The following is a 17,191-nucleotide window of genomic DNA, read 5'->3' on the forward strand; positions in this document are numbered from 1 at the left end:
GGCATGGTGTAGGGTGTAGCAAGATGGCGGCGACAGCATCGAATGTGACAAGCGCATGCTTGTAGTAGTCTATGACGTCACGGTGTTCTTGCAATTCAAAAGAACGGCAGTTCTTTTGAATGGCCCGTGTGTACACTCGGCAAGCAAGAAAGCTTTCCAAGAATCTCGTCAGGAAAAACTATGTTTTTTTTCCTGATGAAATTCCCGGCTGTGTGTACAGGGCTTTAGTCTGGTTTTTGCAGCAGAGGGTCTGTCCACTGATCCCCTGCTGATTGGAGCAGAGCGACCGGATGACCGGTTCATGTCCACTCAGTTTATGCAGAGCAGACACAGACACAGCCCACTCTGCTCTAGGGGTAGTTGGATCTAAATGGACTGGCTGTCCAGTTACACCCAACTGCTATCCAATCTGAAGTCCGTTTACATCCACTGCACCATGGAAGAGAATAGAGGGTCTGATCAGGTCCACCTGAAAAATGGACAGGCAGACCCAATCAGACCTCTTGTGTGAAAGGGGCCTAAAGCTCTGTTTTAACTTGAGGGGTGTTTTGTTCCTTTTAGCCCACCTTACCATAACCTATTTGATTGTGCCTAGAGAAATTAAGCTATAAAGTAAAGCTCATCTGCAAGAAACATTTGCATGAACACAAATATTTCATGCAGATGTGATTGTAAATTAAACATCCCGATCTCAACCTTGCATGAAATCCTAAAGCCTCGATGAAGCTGACTGATGGTCCGTCGCGCCCACACACCATCGGTTAAATAACCGATCGTGTCAGAACGCGGTGACGTAAAACGCAACGACGTGCTTAAAAAATGAAGTTCAATGCTGCGTCGACTTGATTCTGAGCATGCGTGGATTTTTAACCGATGGATCGGTTTTGACCTATCGGTTAGGAATCCATCAGTTAAATTTAAAGCAAGTTGGCTTTTTTTTAACCGATTGTTAAATAACCTATGGGGCCCACACACGATCGGTTTTGACCGTTGTCCACTGGTTAACCTATCGTGTGTACGAGGCCTAAGATTATTTAGTAGCGATTGTTAAATGGCTGTTCAACACAAAGGTTGAACACCTACACTGTTCTGTTAAAGTAGTTATGAACATGCAATGTTAACGTGGTGATACACGTATAGCAATTCAGTCACACAACTTATTTGCAAGCACCAGTAGTCCCTTGGCTCCTTGTGGGTGGGCACAGAGTGGTAGAGTTAAAGAAAGGTGAGTACAGTATATAAAGCGGAGGAAGGCAACCGCTTATTGTACCTCTTACTTTCTCCTGCAAGGGAAAAGAACAGATTCACTTTTTAGGTACTCTTCACTGTTAATTTTGTAATGCTTAGGCTCAAGAGTTTTTTTAGCAGAGTGTAAAGTTATGACATTAAGGGTTTATTTAAGAAAAAAAAAAATCGCTGTTATAAAGGTCACAAATATTCTTTTAGCGGGCATGAATTCTGACCGTATTTTGCATAATACAGTGATTTCCTATTAATTTCAGCTCCATCTAATGGCCATCATGCTATGTTTCTTGAAATATCTCAATTGGGGAAATACCACATCATGGCCACTAGGTGAAGTCCATGTGAAAACACTGTATTGATGAAAATATGGTTAGAACTTGTGACGGCTGGGCAAACGCTTGTGACATTTGACCAGCCATGTTTTTTATAAAGGAGCATCTTAATGTTAAAAAAACCTAACCATTGATAATGTAATACTGAAAAAATACAGTTAGAAATCCACAGGTAAAATAACTGTCTCTGGCTTTTCAATGTATTGTTTCTCAATACATTCTGAAATATAGCAAGTATTAAATCTGAGCCTGTGTAGCACATTAAACTTTTTTTTTTTTTTTTGGTGCCCGTGCCATGCTTTCATCCTAGCTTCCTGTGGTGCATTCCTTTTCAAATCTTTTGCTTTTTTCCTCAGAGGAAGGAACATGGGCATACTTGAAAAATAACTTTTTCTTGATCTTTTAAGACATTTTATTTTTTTATTAACTTAAATAGTAGCTGTAAACTAGAACACTGAAATTTTGAAATTGAAAAATACCTAATAATGCAAGTTACATATACATTAAAATGAAATGGAGCCAGTCGGGGAAATTAGGGAATAGGCAGTAAAGGGGATAGTTAGATTGGCTCAGCTATACAAAGGAAGAACCTTAAAAACCTTTGCCGCCTTAAGACAGGAATATGACGTACCTAACCATACGTTTTATAGATATCTTCAAATTTAGACATGCTTTAAGTAATTGAATAAATGCTTGATATTGAAAAGACTATGTTATATGAGTAATAAGAAAATATAACATTACGATTTTATATGAATGCAATCTGTTTTTTATATGATGAAGAAAATTAATAAAGAAGATGTAAATTAAAAAAAATGTATTATTAATAGTATTATTATTTAAATTGACTGTTACATTTTTTTTTATTATTATTATTTTTTTTACAAGAAGGGAGCTTTTAATGACATCTGAAATAACAATATATTTTCTGCTGACATTTATGTTCTAAACATTTTCTATACAAAAAAGGGCTTTTGACAATTCTAATAAATGCTCATTTTATTTCTAAAGTTAACCACAAATTTCATTCAGCATGACCTGCAGTATCTGTCCCTGCATTGCAGAGTTTTCTAGCAGAATATGCCAATGTCATCCATGTAACCATTTCACCCCAGTGCCAAGCCTGGGACAGAAAAGCTTTTACAGACTTGATCATTATAAATGAGCTGTTACTGTGATCGATGGAGACATCTAGAGACTGAACTTTTAATTAAGGGAAAAGTAAAGTTTTGTCTTAAGAAATAACGATGTACTGTAAAAAAGGTTAGCCTGCTTTAAACATGATTTTTTTTTTTTCCAACTGTATTTATTGGCGTATAACACTCACTTGTTTACCCTGAAAATAGAGGGTAAACTGTGCCTGTGTGTTATACGCAGGGGGCTGTTCCTGAAACTTCCCTCTTAAAGTTGGGGTGCGTGTTATACACATGTGCGTGTTATACACCGATAAATACGGAATTTTAAACAGAATTGACAACCATTTACTTGTTATGCATACAGGATGATCCTTTTTTCTTGGTAACTTGGTTACTTCTCACTGCAAGCCTTTCAGTGTATTTATGCTATGTGAAGTTTATATATAATATGCTAGTGGTTTAATTTTGTAATTGATTTTATCTTAGGAGTCAGTATATCAAAAATGTACAATTTTGATTATGAAAACTCAAGAAATTGTATATTAAAGCTGAGCTCCAGGCAAAATGCTAAATGCAGTTAAAAATGCATATAAAGGCGGATGCTTTACTTGCCAAAACAATGGTGTTTGTCCAGCTATTCTTCAGATTTACACAGTTCTGTCGCATAGCTAGCTGTAACCTTTTGCTGTTGAAGTTGGGCAACTCGGCTGGTATAACCTCCCTTCCCCCAGCCTGTGATTGGACAGTGAAGAAGCAATAAATGGACACTTACCTGTCTTGGAGTCCAGCGATGTCGGCAGTAGGGTTCCTGGCGTGAAGCCGAAAGGCTACACTGCCGCCGCCATTGCGGGTAAGGGAACCCGGCAGTGTAGCCTTTTGGCTTCACACCTGGAACCCTACTGCGCATGCGCGAGGCCCTGCTCCTCTGTCCTATTAGCCCGGTGGCCAGGGGAGGGGAGGAGGGAGCCCCACGGTGATGTCACTGCCGCATCACGGCTGCGGCCAGACTCCCGGAAGTGGGAAAGGATACCTGTCAATGACAGGCATCCTGTCCCCCTCCCCACGAAAGGTACCAATTGTGGCACTGGAGGGTGGGGGGGAATCCAAGCGGAAGTTCCACTTTAGGGTGGAGCTCCGCTTTAAAGTCATACTCCAGCTAACCCCCATTACAGCAACATTTTTGTTTTTCTTTTGGGATAAAAGTTTTATATAAATGAATAAAAGCTGACTGTTGTCCCCCCTGTTAGTGTTAAAGGGTTTATCTCGGCACTCCTAACTGCCACTTTTGCTGGACCGATCAGTCTGTTAAAGGAAGTTGAAAAAAAACAACTTACGGACTGAATCACCAGGTAAAAATAAAGAAGAAAAAGCTAAAAAAAATAAATGCAGCCACCACACTTAAGAATTTGTTAGCTGCGATAAAATAATTTTTATTTTTGGGCTTAGTACCACTTTAAATTGTTTTTGAATGACTGTATTGCTGAGTAAGAGGTCCATAATTCATTGTTAACTTCAAACTAATGACCTATAAAAGCTTTTAGAGCGTCACCTATGAATAATTTTAGATGCAGTGTTTTTCCCATTTCACAGACACACACAGTTTTAAGTCTTGACTTGTTTGGAATCTATTTACTCAACACAACCCTATATTTTATGTTGCCAAACAATTTGGTATTATATTATGTTTCTAAAGTTCGTATTTAATTTTTTTTCTGAAAATGTGTTTAATAAATAGCTGTGCAAATATTGTGCAACAAAAGAAAAAAATTGTCAGTTTTATTCTACAGGGACTTTCAGAATATAATAGTTTTGGGGTTCTACGTAATTTTCTTACGTTTTTTTTTCATTCAAATTTTCTTACGTTTTTTAGTTTTAACCTGTGTGAAAAAATAAAAATAAATGTCCCGGATGCGAAGTGGTTAAACAACATGAATATCCTAAAATATAATCGTAAAACATACACCTGTTCTCCATTTTATGAAGAATACTTCTCTCTAGTTGTACGGATAGCCTCCCCATGATATGCAGTAAAATGAAAACCTTGTAAATTTGGTTGTCATCTTATCCTCTCAGTTTTAACTAATGCTTGTGATTAATCATTTTACTATATTCCAGCTGCTAGATTATCATGAGTGTAAATTTTCTGCATATAAAAGTTATTTGCAAGCCCAACTCCAGGCAAAATGTATTTTTTTTAGTGGGGCTGTGCCGTACTGCAAGGCTTAACTGCTCGCTTTTGTCTAGGGGTGAATACAGAGCCTATACTCACCCGATCCTTCAATCCTCTGGAAAGCCTAGCTCCCCCATGTACAGCGGTGGACTTTTCCCCCGACGTCTTCATGTCCAGAGCTGGTCTATGGGTGTGATGATGTCAGGAACAAACCACCGCAGAAGACTGTGGGGAGGCAGGAGCCAAAGGTATCCGTTTTGTGCTGGGAGGATCGGAGGTTTAGTTTAGTATATCTCAGCTCTAAGTACCCCTAAAAACAAGTTAACCCAGCCCCACTGCATGGGAACAAAAATAGATTTCCTGGACTTCTGCTTTATATTTTATTTTTGTCACGGCACAATTTTTAACGCCTACAATTTTTTATTTTTTTTGACAAATTTCATGTTAACGTTTTCTTATTCCTACATTCCAGCTTTCGAATTTTAGTAATATGATATCAAATGGCCAGTATGCAAAGGCAGTAGCATTATTGGTAGTAGTGTTAAAGCACAATATCAAGCCCTTTTTGTTAGCTAAGAAACAGCAAACCATTGGCATTTTGATTTAACCTCAATCCCATTCTTTACTCAATCTTTATGTAGAATTTCAGACTGCAGGCAGACAGCCGAGCCGATTGGGATTTTGCTTTTGGTGTCTATACAGTTTTTTTTTTTTTAGCAGTACAAGCTATAGAGGGAAAATGCAAATAATACATGCTATCCTTCTTGCACAGATCACATTACAGCGCACAAACTGATGGGAGCTTACCTTTTTTAAAGTTAAAATAGATTTCATTTTTTTTTATACTGTATGATGGCTCCCAGACTTGCAGTAGCACTACATTTGATGAATCTCAATAGGAGACAGATATTGCAAAATAAATTCTGGGATCCATCCAACATGCTGCAACTCTAAGGCCCCATACACACCATAGAATCTATCCGCAGATAAATCCCATCAAATGGGTTTCTGCGGATAGATCCTATGGTGTGTACACTCCGTCGGATATTTATCCGCAGATAAATCTCCCCTGGGATGGATTTCCAGCAGATGGATATTTGCTGACATGCTCAACAAATCCATCTGCTGGAATCCATTCCAACGGATGGATCCGCTCGTCTGTACAGACTTACCGGATCCATCCGCCCAAAGGGATTCCCCGCACGCGTCGTAATGATTTGACGCATGCGTGGAATTCCTTATATGACAGCGTCGTGCCCGTCGCCGCGTCATAATAGCGGCGACGGCGCGACACGTCATCGGCAGAGGATTTCAGCGCGGATTTCAATGCGATGGTGTGTACACGCCATCGCATAGAAATCTTCTGAAATCCTCAAGAGGATTTATCCGCGGATACGGTCCGCTGGACCGTATCTGCGGATAAATCCTCTCGTGTGTATGGGGCCTTAGGTTCTCAAATAATCATTTAAAATAAAGTCACATTTAAGAATCTCATTAAGGAGCACTTGAAAGATTGCCTTGCAAGATTGCGTGATTATAATGCAGTATGGATAAGAACAATACCAGATAACTAATACCCAAATCGATTAATTTATTTTTTGAGTATAAGTCGTTTTTACTGCTGCTGTTGTTTTCTTTAATCCCTGCAGCACCCCCAGGGTGCCCCAAGTGCTGAGTCTCTGTTGCATAATGGTATTTTGATACTTCCTTATAGTGCCTAAAGTTGGCCCACCCCCCAAAAAACACATTACAATGGGCTCAGAGTAGAGGGGGGTTAATTCTTGACCAAGCTTTTTCTGCTGCGTGGAGACCTAACTGCTTAGCAGGGGTGCCTAGATCATGGGATTTTGCTGGACCTATTTATACATTTTTGGGTAAACCAGTTCCTGCTAATGTATTTCAATAGTTTTTTTTTTTTACTAGCTCAGCTTAAAATGTTCTTCCTTTTTTTTAAAACATTTTAAAAATACTTTGATTTCATGTTAGTAATATTTTGCTTTCTCTGCTGTGTTTAGACTCCATCTCCTGACTCTTCTACGCAGGGAGCAGAATCTATAAACCGGCAACCTCGACAGAATGCCAGTGATTCAGCAGAATCCGTCTCAAACAAAGAGGTAAGTCTTTTTTTGTTGCTATTGCTCATCATTTCCTCTTGTGAAAATACTTTTAAAAGAGAAGTATGGTATTTAAAAAAAGTATGGTATTTAAAAAAAAAATACTCACCAATGTGGATGCAGCATTGATCATATGCTTCTCTGTCCCATCACTGCCTCTACACCAAGAACTCAGCCATCAGTTCTTATTCACTGAGCAGAGAGTAGTTACTGTCGCCTGCTCTCTGCTCTGTCCCTCCAGTGCTCACTGGCGTGCCGTACTGTGGAGGGGTTGGGTGCAGCTGGTTCAGTCTTCCAGCAGCACGCTGAGAGACTGAGCCAGCTGCCAGCCAGGTAGGCATGTGGGTGGATCACGACATTGTCAGGATCTCTACAGGCCTGGGCCGGCTGAGTGAAGTCAGCCATTAGTGGACATTAGCCGAATGTAGGCTAAATCTGGGTCACAGGAGTGCAGAACTAAGTGCACTCCTGAGATCCACAGGGGAAGTATGGTCAAAAGATCTTTGGCCATACATCTCCTTTTAACCCCTATCCTGCCGCTGCCTCCCGACCCTTTTAAAAACTCCTAGATGTCGGGAGGCAGAGGTGGCATTCGGGTAATGTGACCGCTGTGATTGGCTGTCACAGTGATCCCATGATTGGAAAGCTTCCGATAAGTATGCATCAGGAGCTTTCTGGTCCCCGCCAGTGACCATACTGAGAGCATGCAGGGCACCCGCTCTCGGCACTGTTTTTGTGTTTACATAGGGCCGCATATATGCGGCCTCTCAGCATTAAAGCCCACTCTCTGGGAGGCTGCATATATTCGTGTGGCCGGCGGGAAGGGATTAACAAAGTAATTTTTGGTATTTTGTCACTGTCTTTCAGTGCGACTTTTCTATACCAAGTAATAGCTTGTTGCAAGTTTATTTTACTATATCTAATATAATTACAGTAGGTGTTTGTGATATTGTGTTTTTAGCACGACAGCATCGCGCTGATTCTCGGCGACATGGTGCCGAGATCTCGCCGACATCTCGCACTCGCTGGAATAGTGACAGCACATCCCAGAAAGCGCGTCATAGAAGCGACGGGAGATCCGACTTGGATTCCCGCCAATTCTACACGTGTGCGGCGTTTGTTATGAATCCTGAGGGGGAAGTCCCCGCCGGATTTTAAATAAAAATCCGGCATGGGTTCCCCCCTCAGGAGCATACCGGGCCCTTAGGTCTGTTATGGGTTGTAAGGAGAGCCCCCCCTACGCCGAAAAAAAACGGCGTAGGGGGTCCCCCTACAATCCATACCAGACCCGTATCCAAAGCACGCTACCCGGCCAGCCAGGAAGGGAGTGGGGACGAGCGAGCGCCCCCCCCCCCCTCCTGAGCCGTACCAGGCTGCATGCCCTCAACATGGGGGGGTTGGGTGCTCTGGGGCAGGGGGGCGCACTGCGGCCCCCCCACCTCAGAGCACCCTGTCCCCATGTTGATGAGGACAGGGCCCCTTCCCGACAACCCTGGCCATTGGTTGTCGGGGTATGCGGGCGGGAGGCTTATCGGAATCTGGGAGCCCCATTTAATAAGGGGGCCCCCAGATACCGGCCCCCCACCCTAAGTGAATGAGTATGGGGTACATCGTACCCCTACCCATTCACCTGCAAGAAAAGTGGTAAAAACACAAATAAACCACACAGGGTATTAAAATATTTTATTAGTCTGCTCCGGAGGCCCCCCCTGTCTTCTTTATTATCTCCTTTACCAGGGGGAGCTTCTTCTTTGACGTCTTCGGGTGGGTGGGGGCCGCCGTCTGGTTCTCTTCCACCGCCGGGGGGGGTCGCTTTTAAAAAAGCCCCCACCCCCCCCGGCGGGTTTCCTCCGGCGTCTTCGGCGGGGGGGCTTCTTCTTCCGCTATCCCGACGGGTCTTCTCCGCTATCCGGGGGGTCTCCTTCTATGTTCGCCGCTCTCCGCTGTTGACTCGGCGCACCCCGGTTCTTCGTCTCGCTGTCCGGTGCCTTTTTCCGTGCTGTACGTCTTCTTCTCCTTCCGTGCTGTGAGTTCTTCTTCCGTGCTGTGACGTCATGTTCTTCACTTCTCTTCTTCTCCCGATGTTGACACGCCGGCTCTTCTCGCTGAAATGACGGATGCGCGCCTTGCATCGGACCTATATAGGCCTCACAGTCCCATCATGCTCTGTACCTACCCATGTGATACCTACCACGTGGGTAGGTATCACATGGGTAGGTACAGAGCATGATGGGACTGTGAGGCCTATATAGGTCCGATGCAAGGCGCGCATCCGTCATTTCAGCGAGAAGAACCGGCGTGTCAACATCGGGAGAAGAAGAGAAGTGAAGAACATGACGTCACAGCACGGAAGAAGAACTCACAGCACGGAAGGAGAAGAAGACGTACAGCACGGAAAAAGGCACCGGACAGCGAGACGAAGAACCGGGGTGCGCCGAGTCAACAGCGGAGAGCGGCGAACATAGGAGACCCCCCGGATAGCGGAGAAGACCCGTCGGGATAGCGGAAGAAGAAGCCCCCCCGCCGAAGACGCCGGAGGAAACCCGCCGGGGGGGTGGGGGCTTTTTTAAAAGCGACCCCCCCCCCCGGCGGTGGAAGAGAACCAGACGGCGGCCCCCACCCACCCGAAGACTTCAAAGAAGAAGCTCCCCCTGGTAAAAGAGCTAATAAAGAAGACAGGGGGGGCCTCCGGAGCAGACTAATAAAGTATTTTAATACCCTGTGTGGTTTATTTGTGTTTTTACCACTTTTCTTGCAGGTGAATGGGTAGGGGTACGATGTACCCCATACTCATTCACTTAGGGTGGGGGGCCGGTATCTGGGGGCCCCCTTATTAAAGGGGGCTCCCAGATTCCGATAAGCCTCCCGCCCGCATACCCCGACAACCAACGGCCAGGGTTGTCGGGAAGGGGCCCTGTCCTCATCAACATGGGGACAGGGTGCTCTGAGGTGGGGGGGCCGCAGTGCGCCCCCCTGCCCCAGAGCACCCAACCCCCCCATGTTGAGGGCATGCAGCCTGGTACGGCTCAGGAGGGGGGGGGGGGGGCGCTCGCTCGTCCCCACTCCCTTCCTGGCTGGCCGGGTAGCGTGCTTTGGATACGGGTCTGGTATGGATTGTAGGGGGACCCCCTACGCCATTTTTTTCGGCGTATGGGGGGCTCTCCTTACAACCCATAACAGACCTAAGGGCCCGGTATGCTCCTGAGGGGGGAACCCATGCCGGATTTTTATTTAAAATCCGGCGGGGACTTCCCCCTCAGGATTCATAACAAACGCCGCACACGTGTAGAATTGGCGGGAATCCAAGTCGGATCTCCCGTCGCTTCTATGACGGCTCTGTCTCCATCGCGGCAAGCCAGCTCGGCGCTGGCTCCCGCGATGGGGCTCGTAGGTGCTCAATCTCGCCGAGAAAGAGAGCGAGATTGACACAATATCGGGTTCACCTACTGTAATGGCAATTTAGATATACAGTTTATCTGTTTAATGTTCTCATACTGTTTTACATCTCATTCTGATTAGCTCTGTTCCTATGTTAATTATTTTGTTTCACATGAAGGTTCATAATGTTCACCTAAAGAACTACTTTGTAACAATGGAAAGTCACCATGTCACAGGCAAGTCTGCTGAGAACTGATGCTTTTAGCTTTTAAGGCAGGGGTGTCAAACTCCATTTAATCGTGGGCCGCATCAGCGTTATGATTGCCCTCAAAAGGGCCGGTTGTATCTGTAAGATTAGATGTCCAGTGCATTCTCTCCTCTTACATTAAATGTCAAGAGCCACCCCACCAGCAGAAGTTGAGTCCCCCACTCTCCCTTTCATCACAGTACACCCCCTTTACTTATGCTGCTGCTGGGAAGAAGCTGGATGCAAAGCTTGAAAGCAGAAAGTAAGGGTCTGGAGGAGGACCAGAGGAGGGCTGGAGCTCTCCTGCAACTGCAGGAGAGGTGCGAGGGACACATGAAATGGGCTGGAGGGCCGGATTCGGCCCGTGGGCCTTGTGTTTGACACCTGTGTTTTAAGGGAACCTGTACTGTTGAATTATTGCCCAAAGAGGCAAGCAAAGGACAAAGTACTGGTCACCAGTATTGTCTGTAGTCTCTCCACAGCTGATCTTTTTTGCATTCTACTTCTCATGCGTTATTCCATGTAGTGTCTCTGTGACTAAAGCCTTGTACACACGATCCGATTTTTGGCCAACCGAGCATCAAACATTTGTCAAAAGGGCGTGTGCCTGGATTTTGTCTTGCATACTAATGCCACACAATTGTCGGCCAACAAACTCGAACATAGTGACGTACTACGTAGAATTTCAGCTCTTGAGCGCCACTCTTTGGGCACCTTCAGCTAATGTCAGGTTTGATGAGCATTGATTCTGAGCATGCGTGTTTGAATTTTGGACTTTTGTGTGACGGCCTTGTGTACAGACGATACGAAAATCTGACAACAGACCTTTGCCCGCTGCAAATTTACTAGCCTGCCATCCAACATTTGTTGGCTGAAAGTTGGACAACAATTTTCTGAAGGAGCGTACTAGCGGCCGTATTTTATACCAATAGTCTATCATCAGACAATCCCCTGCCAACAATCGGATCGTGTGTACGAGGCTTTAGAAGCGGGGAGATCCTTGTACTTCAGTTCAAGTGCCTTAGATGTTCTCACACTGCAGATATGCAGCTTTACAAAAACTATGGGCCAGATCCACAACGAGCGGCCGTAACTTAACTTTTCCTATTTAAGTTACACCGCCGGAAAATTTCTACCTAAGTGCCCGATCCACAAAGCACTTACCTAGAAATTTTCAGCGGTGTAACTTAAATCCGTCCGGCGCAAGGCGGGCCCAATCTAATGGGGCGAGTCCCATTTAAATTAGGTGCGCTCCCGCGCCGGACGTACTGCGCATGCTCCCGACGCGATTTTCCCGACGTGCTTTGTGTGAAGTTACGTTGCGCCGAGTTTTGTGAATCGCGCCGGGAAAAAAGAGATGCGGCGAAAAAAAAAAAATGTAAAAAAAAATTTGACAGCGTCGCGGGAAAGAAGGGTATACTTTTACAAGGTGTACTAACTTTACACTTTGTAAAAGGTACCCTATCTTTGCGTTTGCAAACTAACAATTTATGGAGACTTCACGTAGGGAAACCGCTTCGTGGATCTCCGTAAGTGCTAATTTGCATACCCGAAGCGGAATTTCGACGAGAAATGCCCCCAGCGGCGGCCGCGGTACTGCATCCTAAGATCCGACAGTGTACAACTATTACACCTGCCGGATCTTGGCAATATCTATGCGTAACTGATTCTGCATAGATAGAAACAGGGATACGACGGCGTATCCCTTTTGTGGATCTGGCCCAATGTTTTTGTCGCAAGAAATTCACTGCAAAAGGTACCTTTTTCAATGTACCAAAGGCACAATTTAAAAATTGTATTGTTCCCTATAAGACAGCAAATCTGAACACCAGAGTATCAGAAGGATACAGGCATCCGGTTATGGATGGACTAGTAGAGACTTTTTTTTTTTTTTTTTACATTCGTTATTTAAAAAAAGGAGTGCACCTCATACACGTTGCAGAAAAACAGTGTCTGATAATTGTGCAAGTTAGAAGGCATCTGTTGGCTTACACAACTTAATGCAATCTGATCTTCCACATACATGATAAAGTACAAATAGTGCAACAGTGATATATTTCCAGTGTTTAGGTGTCTGCAGGTTTTTATTTGAGAAATAAGAAAACCCAAAGCTGGAAAGAAATCTCAGCTTAGCAGAAAGTGGCTTGGCTTTTTAAATGCTCCATTTCACCCACATTTTTTTCCCTTCTGAGTTCGATTGGTAGTGATGGGAAACAAAAATGTTTTATTCTTTAGCATACATTGAACAACGAAGTTGAATATTTGGTTTATTCTTCTTCTTTTTTTTATTTTTTTTTATTTATTTTACTGATATATGTATACAGTAAGTCCCCTACTTGCAAACAAGTTCTGTTCTGGGAGTAAGTCCAACAAAGATCAGCGCCTGCAGACAAAGGCTGCGAGTACTGATCAGTGTGTTCTGACAAGGAGACTCCCCTTGTCAGAACACAATAGCACAGCTGGGGAGATCGCTGCACCAACATTGCTTGTGTTAGGATGACGATCTGTCAAGTTTTTTTTTTTTTTGTTCAGCCCGCTAGATTGAATGAAAAAAACTGTGCAAACACATGTTCACATTTTAAGAAAGATCGTAACTCAAAGGTTTGCATGTAGGGAACTTGTATCTTTTTTTTTTTTACACTCTAAACTGTCAATTTTTTTAATGCCTAAGTACCGTGTATACAGGGTGGGCCATTTATATGGATACACCAAAAACAAAAGTTGGATTCAAAATGGCGGGCTTTAAAATGGCCGCCATGGTCACCACCCATCTTGAAAAGTTTCCCCCCTTACATATACTAATGTGCCACAAACAGGAAGTTAATATCACCAACCATTCCCATTTTATTAAGGTGTATCCATATAAATGGCCAACCCGGGTGGATCTATATAAATGGCCCACCCTGTAGTTTTGATTTGCTTTAATAAAGAAATAGTTGTTTTCGACATTGCTTATTATGACATGATGTATCTATGAGGGTACAGAATATTTATCGAAATCTTAAATGTCAGCAGTCATAATCTACCATTTCCATGTCCAAACAAGCATGGCCCATTACACAGCACCTTTCCCCCTATATGGTGATCAACTGTTTTATGAACCATGGACAAGCTTTTGATTAAAAAAATACATTATTTACATATTTGCTGTTGAAATAAGCAACATTGTATACAAATGGTAAGGTTTTTGTACTGACATGGTTGGTCCTAACAAATCGAAGGCTAAACCTTAAACCTTGAAGCATTTCTTAACCCCCAAAAAAACCCGATCCTGTTCCTTTAAAGAATGTTATACAGCACCGTGCATGTGCTGTGTCATTTGGACCCCTGTAACACCTAAACAATCTGGCTGATCCTGCCTGGCTTTACCCTCCCTCCTGTACACTGACCACGATATATCAGGGCTGCTGAGCCCTGACACCGTGTTCAGAGTAACTTCTTCCGTCATCTGCAGCCCTGCTATCTGTCTCCTCTGTGCTCTCTGCCCCCTCCTCCCTGCCTGTCTGCTCGTGTAAGTGCCCACCCCTCCTCCGCTTCTGCTGCTTTCATATTATATGTAAAATGCTCCTATCCCCTCTGTATTATAACAATAAGTTACCATGTGTCTGTGTTATATATAATAAATTATGCTTACCTGTACCGATCACGTGACTCCTCGGCTCTCGCTCTGCTCTCCTCCCCGGCTGACGTCTGCCGCAGTGCTCAGCCCGGCCCGCTGAAACTGTCAGCCGGGGCAGAGGAGAGAGTAGGCACCTAAACGCCGGGAGCCGATGTGTTATCGATGCAGATAAACATATTTATTATAAAACACAGGCACAGGGGAACGTATTGTAATATCACAGAGGAGATAGGAGCATTTTGTAGAAGTGACTTAATAACCAATTTAGGTTGATATTTCATCAAGATACATATTCAAAGGGATCTCCAATCTATACAAGATATGTTTATTAACATGCAGTAACCGACATGGACTAGTCTACCAATAAGGCAAACATTTTGGTGTATTCCCACTGCAGAAAATGACTGAACATTTTGAAAATTTGCATATTATGCTTTATTTTGGTCATCATTGATTGTAAGGTTTTCTTTATAAGATGGAGTGCAGCAGTACCTCAGTGACCAATCAGAAGTTATCTTTCATTGTTTTGATTTTTTATAAATGAATGAAAAGAAAACTGTGATTGGTTGCCCTTGACCATGTTCTTTCCATAGCTCACTGCCCTACTTACGAACAGTTACCGTATTTATCGGCGTATACCGCGCGCCAGCGTAAAACGTGCACCCCAAGCTTTAGAAGGGAAGTTTAAGGAAAAAAAAACTTACATTTTGAATGCTCGTCGGTGCAGCCTTGTCGTTGTTCATCTGCGGCTTTGGAGGTGTCCATCTGCTGTCTTGCCCGGCGGCCTTGTCCGGCGTCCGTCTGCGGCCTTGAGCAGAGTCCATACAGCCTTGTGGGAGTCCATCTGCGGCTTTGGAGTTTTTTGAGTTTGGCGCCTCAGCCGAGCTGTACAGAGCCGGATTTCCTGTGTGTTCGGCTCCTCTCTCTGTTTCTCTCGGCTTCTCTCGCGGTCCTGCGGGCGGAGCCAAGCGTGGCCGAGCCTAGCCGAGTGCGCAGTACACTCGGCTCGGTCTATGTCAGCGGCGCTCAGAGACAGTGGGGATCGGCGTATAACGCGCACCCATGATTTTCACCTGATTTTAAGGGGAAAAAAGTGCGCGTTTTACGCCGATAAATACGGTAATATTTGCAGGTGTAACAAACACTGAAATATGATTAAATATGAAAGCTAGTTTGTCTGGCTTCATGTTGTACTGTGTTTGTTACTTCTATTTAGCCAGCTGGTTTGTTTTCCTCCTAGCACCATAGGCATGAAATTGCACATTGGAGATGTGAATATTTTACCATATTTTCAGTTTCAGCCCCTGGAATCACAAAACCGGATGCCAGTCTCCCAAGCTGTGCCTTCAAGAGGTAGCATGCAGTTTGCAAGCATTACAAAACCATCCATGCCAGGAGTCTGCAAATTCAACTCTGAAGTACTTAATTATCTAAACATGCTAATAAAAGAAGCCTGAAAGTCCCTAAATAACGAATTGTTTGAAAACAATCTAATTTGTCTTCACTAGTGGCTGTCAAACTGCATTACGCTGTTTTGTGTGTGATTTGTGCATGGAACAGATTCTTCCATTTCCCTGCCTGTGTTTTTTTTTTACTCCGTTTAAATCAACTGTATTTGTCTTTATTACAGTCAAGGAAGAGCCTGGCTTCTTTCCCAACCTACGTAGAAGGTAAGAATGAAAAGTTCTACATTTGGTAATTCAAAATGTCACTTGGTTAAGTTGTGCTAATTGCAAAGACAAAATTGTTCTTGGGCTGATACTAGCCTTTTGTGTGCTGAGATGGTTATTTGTCAAGATTCAAATAATCGGACTGATATCCTCTTTCTCAAAATGATAGTTGCCTTTCTCTTTCTGGCTTAGGTTCTAAACACAAACCCATTTTTACTATGCAGTAAATGAAAGCCGTTGAAGTTTCAGTATTCTTTATGCCTGAACTTGTTGCTGGTTAGTAACTTATGGTATTAAAGGGCTTGTAAAGGTTCATTTTTTATTTTCTAAATATGTCCCTTTAACCACTTAAGACCCGGACCTTTAGGCGGCTAATGGACCCGGCCAGTTTTTGCGATTCGACACTGCGTCGCTTTAACTGACAATTGCGCGGTCGTGCGACGTGGCTCCCAAACAAAATTGGCATCCTTTTTTTTTTCCCTACAAATAGAGCTTTCTTTTGGTGGTATTTGATCACCTCTGCGGTTTTTATTGTTTTATTTTTTGCGCTATAAACAAAAATAGAGCGACAATTTTTAAAAAAATGCTATATTTTTTTACTTTTTGCTATAATAAATATCCCCCAAAAATATATAAAACATTATTTTTTTTCCTCAGTTTAGGCCGATACGTATTCTTCTACCTATTTTTGGTAAAAAGAAAATCGCAATAAGCGTTTATCGATTGGTTTGTGCAAAATTTATAGCGTTTACAAAAAAGGGGATAGTTTTATTGCATTTTTATTAATTATTTTTAAAAATAGCCGTTTATAGTACAAAAATAGTAAATCGCTACTGTAAGGTTCATTTATTTATTTTTTTACTGTGGAACAGTGAAAGTAATATTTACAGTAGCGATTATTTGCTCTTTTTGTACTATAAAGGGCTAATTTTATTTTTTTTAACCCCATTATATTACTGCCCGATTAATCGAATATGAAAATGGTAATTGAATAATTTCATATGGGAAAATAGAGCGATGGCGGGACTGTAACGGTGCACACAGTAATAAAGAGGTATAAAACAGTAGTATAAATTTTAATAGTTCCTTAAAAAGGACATAATAGCATCAAGCTACATAGCACATTATAGACCCACAAGGGCCCACTAAGCACATAGATAACCTGATTGATAATACAATATCAATTAAAAGAATTCCCGTAACAGACAGCAGATACTGTAACAGGGATCGCAACCAAGTTGGTATATAACCCTATATACTTTGCCCGGTCAGGCTTCTTC

General features: G+C 43.2%; 1 protein-coding gene across 2 annotated transcripts in view; it reads left to right on the top strand.

The window, feature by feature from the left end:
- The window catches only part of APBA1 (amyloid beta precursor protein binding family A member 1), a 229,755-nt gene that overhangs the window by 154,110 nt on the left and 58,454 nt on the right, over positions 1–17,191 (top strand). For both annotated transcript variants that reach the window (XM_040356802.1, XM_040356794.1), the window contains exons 3-4: positions 6,899–6,997; positions 15,872–15,911. In XM_040356802.1, the coding sequence (XP_040212736.1) occupies positions 6,899–6,997; positions 15,872–15,911 (139 nt within the window). The remainder of the gene's footprint in view (positions 1–6,898; positions 6,998–15,871; positions 15,912–17,191) is intronic.

Source organism: Rana temporaria, chromosome 1 (assembly GCF_905171775.1).
Source record: "Rana temporaria chromosome 1, aRanTem1.1, whole genome shotgun sequence".
NCBI classification, from domain to species: Eukaryota; Metazoa; Chordata; class Amphibia; order Anura; family Ranidae; genus Rana; species Rana temporaria.